At 41.8% G+C, this 7,583-nt stretch overlaps 1 protein-coding gene across 2 annotated transcripts in view; it reads right to left on the minus strand.

The window, feature by feature from the left end:
* The window catches only part of LOC134192636 (DDB1- and CUL4-associated factor 13-like), a 31,612-nt gene extending 26,668 nt beyond the window's left edge, over positions 1–4,944 (minus strand). For both annotated transcript variants that reach the window (XM_062661383.1, XM_062661384.1), the window contains exons 1-4: positions 4,668–4,944; positions 4,542–4,597; positions 1,875–1,926; positions 1,731–1,820 (exon numbers count right to left, since the gene is read on the minus strand). In XM_062661383.1, coding sequence (XP_062517367.1) covers positions 1,731–1,820; positions 1,875–1,926; positions 4,542–4,597; positions 4,668–4,937 — 468 coding nt within the window. In that variant the 5' untranslated portion in view covers positions 4,938–4,944. The remainder of the gene's footprint in view (positions 1–1,730; positions 1,821–1,874; positions 1,927–4,541; positions 4,598–4,667) is intronic.
* Positions 4,945–7,583: the final 2,639 nt, after the last annotated feature.

Below are 7,583 nucleotides of genomic sequence, written 5' to 3' on the forward strand. Positions count from 1 at the left end.
GCAGATGGCCCAGCCATTGCAATCGTTGTTTCTGTATTGTCATAGCAATAGGGTCTTCACACGCTCGTTCTAAATTGTTTGAATACTTGATTTTACTCCATCTTGAGACACCAAGAATCAATCAAATGCACCACATGTGGAATGTATTTAAGCGCTGCAAGTTTGGTTGTGTAACAGACCAAGTCTCACATCCATATAGCAAAACAGGTCTCACCAAAGCACGAAAAACTTTCATCTTTGTGGAGATTGAAAACTGTCTGTTGGTAAATACCCTTTTCTTCCAGAAACCAAAAACTTTACTTGCTTTGCTTATACGAGCATCAATTTCAGCAAATGCATCCACCATCCCTGCTCATGATACTCCCCAAGTAAGTAAACTCTGTACCATTTTCAAGAACAGAACCGTCAAGAAGAATACGTGCCTGCTCGCAACCAATGCTCAAAACTTTGCTTTCTTGATGCTGATTTTCATTCCCCATTTACAGCAGGACTCGTGTAGACTGTCTACTAACTTTTGTAGTTCACTCGAGGTCTTCCCAATTAAAGCTAAATCATCAGCATACATAGCAGCTTTAATGACACTAGTTCCTTGAGCTTTGACTCTGTAGTTCATGTAGAGACTTCCCTCCTTCCTGTATTCAATTTCTACTTCGGCAACTTTAGCTTTGTTTAGTGCTTCGCGTACAATCTTGTCCATGACGAGATTAAATAATACAGGAGACATAACACAACACTGATGTACACCAGTTGTAACTTCAAATTTTGATGACTTCGTACCACTAGATTTGACAACACAATGTGTTCCATCGTGAATGTCGGCAATCAATTGTACAACTTATTCCTCAATGCCTCTCTCTTTCAAAAGTAGTCTGAAAAAATCTCTAGGTACGGAGTCAAAAGTTTTTTCCAGATCAACAAAACAAATATGGACAGCACAGTCATGTTCAATGGACTTTTCAATTAACTGACGAACCAACCACATTTGATCAATCGTTCCTCTACCTGAACGAAAACCACATTGGGCTTCTACACACACACACACACACACACACACACACACACACACACACACACACACACACACACACACACACACAGACACACACACACAGACACACACACACAGACACACACACACACAGACAGACAAACACACAGACACACAGACACACAGACACACACACACACACACACACACACACACACACACACAGACAGACAGACAGACAAACACACAGACACACACAGACACACACACACAGACACACACACACACACACACACACACACACACACACACACACAGACAAACACACACACAGACACACAGACACACAGACACACAGACACACAGACACACACACACACACACACACACACACACACACACACACACACACACACACACACACAAAGAAGAGAGTGAAACAGAGAAAGATGAGACAAAAAGAGAAATAAGAAAGAAAAGACGAGAGAAATCAAAGCGAGGAAAATGGAAGAGAGAAAAAGGAAAGAATCAAAGATAAACCATGGCAAGATAAAAAAAAAGCCAAGAAAAGAACATGAAAGAGTAGAGAGAAAAAAGAAAAGGAAAAGAAAGGAGAGAACAGAAAGGAAAACAAGAGGAAAGTGGAAGGAGAGAAGAGAAAGGAGGAGAAAGAGAAGAAGGGAAGAAGAAAGAGAAAACCAAACTCTTTTGTGACTATTTGGTACAGCTATAATGTACTGACATTTCCTACTACAGTCGATAATGGTTCTTGACTGCCAGTTAGGTTATAACTTTCAATTGGCCAGTATTTAATAGTCTGGTCATCTCCAACCTAATTTAAAACATAACTAAAGCAATGCAACACAAGAAAACAAAATTAACTTACCGAAATAATGGTTTGTCCTGTTGTATTGAGTACAACTCCTCGAACAAAACCACTAAAAACACGCAGAACTTCAGACTAGTAGTAAGGTACTGTAGTTACACACACAAATCGAGAAAATGGACAAATGTTAAGTAAGTCCGTCTGCTGACAATAGCTCCCTTTCCCAAGAATGGGGCCTCTGTGCGCTACATGGAGACAAATGGACCTCACTGACTGTTCTTCTAGAGCTTGGCCAAAGACATCCAAAAGCACTGACAATGGCACAACACATTGGAATTAGACAGCACAGCCCACTAGTACCTATATGTTACAATCCTAGTGTGTCAAAGATCCAGTCAAAGACCAAGTACCCATTTATACTCCTAAGTCAAGAGAAGCAAACGTGTGCAAGTTCCTTGCCCAACGAAATTACACACTTGAACTTGCAACAGGCAGGTCAAGATGTTTCCACTCACCAAACAACTCGCTCATAATTAAGCTATCCCAGACATTGTATAACCACCGCCACCATGACCATGTCAGGATTTTTCTCTCTTGACAGAATTTTGTGGCTTTAGACGGTTATTTCACCCACACACACTCCGCCAAACTCCAATACTTGGTTGCTCCTCCTCTTGCTCGCCTTGTAGCCTCAATTCGTCTTGGGACACTCGGTTGGTAATCATTCCTTAGGTGTTCTGCACCAAGCCATCTATGCCACTTCCCACAACTCTTGTTCGGTTGCAGGGTGTTTTTCATTCGCTCAAACCTTCAGAACATGCCATAGGTTCTCAATGGGATTTGCATCTGGTGACTTTGCAAACCAGTCCAAGACAGTAACTTCGTTGAGACACAGCCATTACCTGGTTGAGCGTAAGGTGTGAATTGTCGTGTTGGCAGGCTGCACAGATGAAACTTTCACCAACTAAACAACAAGCATCTGGCAGCATGATATCACTCAGAATCTGTTTGGTACTCTTCTGAATTCAAGTGACAGAGTATGCGATGAAGAGAACCTTCTCCTTGAAAGCTGATGCAACCGCATAACTTATAATGCTTGTTGGATGCTGCACTACTGACAACATTCTGCACTAAATTCCTCCCCTTTCCTGTGCCACACATACATGCAATCATTGCCGATGCTGATTTTCATACAACGTCCAGTCACAATGGATGACCGCCCACGCATGTTGACATCAATGATGTTCACAAGTCAACTGCAACTTCTTGCGTGGACTTCGAGCACAAATTCATATTTCCCTGAGACAACGAGTGATGGTTCTTTGGAACAATGACTTCCACATGCCACTGAAAGTCTACCTTGTAACTGTCTGGTCATCACCTTTCTGTCAGTCAGTGCAAGACATTCAAGCAAACAATCTCCTCTAGCTGACATTGATCTTCCTTTCACTACTGCCTTCATACCACCTTTTCAGGCACTTCTGCACTGCCCCGCGAGACTGTCCAAACCATCTGGCAATTTTGCAATGAGACAAGCCCATCTGGTAGACAGCTTTGATCTTGCCTCTCGAATGTGGAATGAGTTGGTGAGCACTTGGCATTTGACGAAACTTTACAAAAGAACACAAAATCATGAGACACTGAGCTAATCAGCTGAAAGTGACTTGAGAAAACACAGATGATTTGAGAAGACTGACAGCTGACCATTTCCCAGGTAGAAATCGCTTAGCGCTCAATTGAAACAGCTGATTTCTCTATAACAGTCAATATTCCTGTAAATTGCTGTAAACCTAAAGTCAATCATTACACCAGCAATCTTTGCTAACTGGACCATAACAGAAAGGACTGGACAGGGCGCTAGCATCACATAACAAGTCTGCGCAATGCAGAACAGTGACCAACCAATTTTAATCCCAATTGCTGGTCTAAACCGTCACAAGAGCAGATGAGAATAGACTCACAACATGCAAGGAAACTGAAATGTATAGTATTAGTCTATATTAATATTTAATCTTTGGGTATTATTCTGACATAGACAAAATCGTTTATTGTTTAGGAGCTTTTTTAACGAAAGACATGCAGATTGTTGAGTGTGTGGTATTTCCTTCAATCCAACAATAGCCATCTGCATATCTGCAGGCGAACAATTAATTGATTAAAAGTTAATTAATGAAGTTACATTAGAGAGAAAGAAATAGCTACTAAAATGCCCCTGCAATAAAGGGAGCATGAGACAGTCAAAGTAATGCCCATTTTTTATTGAAGCCTAGCTGCGAAAGAAGACGATGTCATACAATCGAAATACATCGCATGCTCTGGTCATGAGGCAATTACATCCCCAATTTCCGGGGACTACCACCTCTGGGAACTACCACCTCTGGGAACTACAATCTCCATGAACTTCTGTGAAACGAAGAAATAAGTATCAAATTAATTATCTATAGTCTATACCGGAAGTCCTCGACAATCGCACTCTGGTGACAGTACTATTTCTAATATTGGTATTATGGCCATGGCGGCTCCGCTGGCTCTGCACTCTCAGACATGCAGATGGCACAATCACAGCCATTACCTCAATACTACGACTTGTTCTAATTTACTACAAAGTCACTGTAGATGCAGTGTCTGAGGAAGTCCAATAATGTTTTAATCTAAGTCACATGCCCAGGGCGGCTCATGTCTGCATCTTGACAAACAAGAACGCTACCATTACTCGCTGCAGCTAACCTGTGCGCAGAGAACTTGTGCATACACCGTTGTCTGGTAAGGTTCCAAACGCGAATCTGTAACAATATGTCTATGTAAGCTACCCGAATTCATTGTATTTAATGTTCTAGTATAATTAATTCTCACTTCTCCATCACAAGATCCTGACACAAAGCAGGAAACTCTACAGGGATGCTTTGCCATACAATAAACGCCATCCGCGTGACCAGACAAAGAGCCAACGAATGGTTTAGCGAACACTGACTCCAACTTGGCAGCGTTTATAGCTCTTTGGTACTCTCTCGCACTCTCCAACTGATGCAGTGCGGGATCTAAATTTCGATGAATTCGATGAATATCAGACTTGGTCTCTCTAGCATAATCAAACGAATTGCGGGACAGCACTTTCACCCTCATCACTGTACGAAAGTACCCGGATAAACTGCTAGGTGTACTCATCGTCTAGACGAAATTGCTGTATGTAACTTTTTACTGACTGAAATGACTACTAATCGTCAGTTGTTGCTTCAAGCTGACGTGGACGCTGCAGTGCAGTTTCTTTCTGAGAGAGTGCCCTTCGTGAAAGGTTAGCAGGAATTAGTCTGCACAGTTTATATTAATTCGTTATATAAACTGCTTTGCTACACGCATGTGTGTCTGCAGACATTCAGTATGGAGAACAGTCACTGACGTTTACTTGTGTGGCAGCAGATGATCGGTAGGTCTTCTCGCATCATTATTGTGACAAGTCTAAATTTATATATATATATATATATATATATATATATATATATATATATATATATATACATATATATATATATATATATATATATATATATATATATATATATATATATATATTGATGTTTGTAGCACACTAAAAAGTGCAGTTCTCTTAAAGGGCAACACATGCACGCGAATCTACAGACTAAATAAGTTGTTGTCGTATACTAATTAACTGCCACGTTTTTTATGTCTGGTACCTTTTTGTGAGAATTATAAGTGTAGCTTTTCGTCGAATAGTATGCAATGTCAGCTGTTATTATCACTCGTGTTTTTTCTTATGCGTGATCGTGTCACAGTGAAAACTGGGACATTTCCTGAAAAGTGCCCTAGGACAAAATATGGCAGCCAATTTTTGTCTCATCGGACAAAATACTGTTGCTGCACTTTGTCCTAGGACAAAACCTGGCTGCTGTATTTTGTCCTACACTGCCCTGTTTTGTTGGGTTAGAGCTAGTTATAGGGTACGTTATAGCCTGTTGACACTAGCACTCGTAACTGAGCCAACGTAGGACAGCACAGGTTGGCTTGCTTTGAACGGTTGTGTGAATGTGGAGCGAGCCAAGCCTCACTCTTGCGTCATACTTGTGTAGCCAGACTTTCTCATGACATGAAGTGCAAGCATTTCTAATGTAATCGTGATCGTACGTAGCTAGCATGCGTAGCAATTAAGATACACACCCACTGAGTGAGCTTGTTCACTTTTTGAATGCCGTGTAAATGGGGCTGACTCAGCTCTCTGGTGTGGGTTTGGTTGGCTCGGCTTGGCTTGGGTTGGAAAGGAGCTTATGTAATAAGGGTCAGGGTTTAGAGTTATCGTTAGGGTTAGGTCGAGTTACAGTAGAGTCAGGGTTGGGTTTGATGAGGTCTTCGAACTTGCTAGAGCGTGCTGGCTAGATTGCAGAGCTCTTTTTGTGGTTTCCGATATGGTATTCATGTCGTGATCTGAGGATTTATCAGTCAGACAAAAATAGCAAAGCAGGATATGTTCCAGCATGCATGTTTTTGTTCTAGGACAAAAATTGGATGGTAAGAAACAGTGGTCACTCAAATGCTATTGTGATTGAGTGAGTGAGCCGCAGGACATTCTAACTGATTACTACATATATAATATATTTCCTCTCGCACTATAAGAACATATCTAATGCAGTTCCCTTGTGGGGCAACAAACAAAACAAAGTTAACATTAACAAACACACTAAGACCTACTGTGTGTAAGGTTGGTCCTTAGAAGAAGAGACTTTGAAGCTTTGTGCAAAATCAACCACAATACAAGCTTTGGGAAGTACATTTATGAATGCCTTATAACAGATACGCAGGGCTGAGCTGAATGCCCAGGGCTAAGCTGAATGCCCAGGGCTAAGCTGAATGCTACTGGGCACATCGACAGGTGGTGATAGTGGAGAGGCCTGTAGAAAAGGAAGTTAGCTACGATATAAGCAGAGTGTATGCTCTGACGAATAAGCAGTTGTGGACCAACAGCAGCTGTCTCAGCAGAGTGTGGTGAGGCAATCATTGTCTCCTTGAAATGCCACAATTACTCAAAGATTATTCAGTGACATGGTGAGTTTAGGCTGTCACTAGATAAGCCAATGATTTATGGTCTGAGAATAATTGGCTTTGGAAGCCAGAGACTGTCGTGGCAGATGTAGCAATCCTTGTGCACTATGTGCTAACTGAGGTTACTGATACTGAAGGCACTACAGCAGATACTGTGGCGTACTTGTTAAGGAGTGGTAAAGACCCAATAGCTACCTCTGGCATGCCACTGCATCCCAGTTCATTTGTCTACTTGTTGCAAGCTGTTTGCCCCAGTAGTCATTGGGTGTGCTGGGACAAGAAAGTGGGTTTGGCTACGGTGGCAGGCACAGGATGGTGCCGGGAGCTGCTAGCCACAGATCTGTACACAAGCGGTGTCAGCAAGATGGTCGTCTGTAAATTTAGCTTGGGGATAAAAGTTTCATTTGGCCCTACTGGCACGACTGAGCAGCACTGTTTAGTGTTAGCACTGCTTACCCCACGTAGGGATTGACCTAGAAAATGTGGCCTAAACAAAGTACTACCCTACCAGTTGACTGCGGCTCGTTGATCATCAAAATTGTGGTAAAAAAAGTGAGAAGAAACAGAAACTAGTTATTGTAGGGTGTTGGAATGTGCTTACTCTATTCGACTCAGGTCATCATTTGGATAGAAAGACGGCTATAGTAGCAAAGAACTCAATTGAGACAATATTGACATTGCTGCTCTAAGTAAAACTCATCAATCAGGCAAGAGCAG

Source organism: Corticium candelabrum, chromosome 16 (assembly GCF_963422355.1).
Source record: "Corticium candelabrum chromosome 16, ooCorCand1.1, whole genome shotgun sequence".
NCBI classification, from domain to species: Eukaryota; Metazoa; Porifera; class Homoscleromorpha; order Homosclerophorida; family Plakinidae; genus Corticium; species Corticium candelabrum.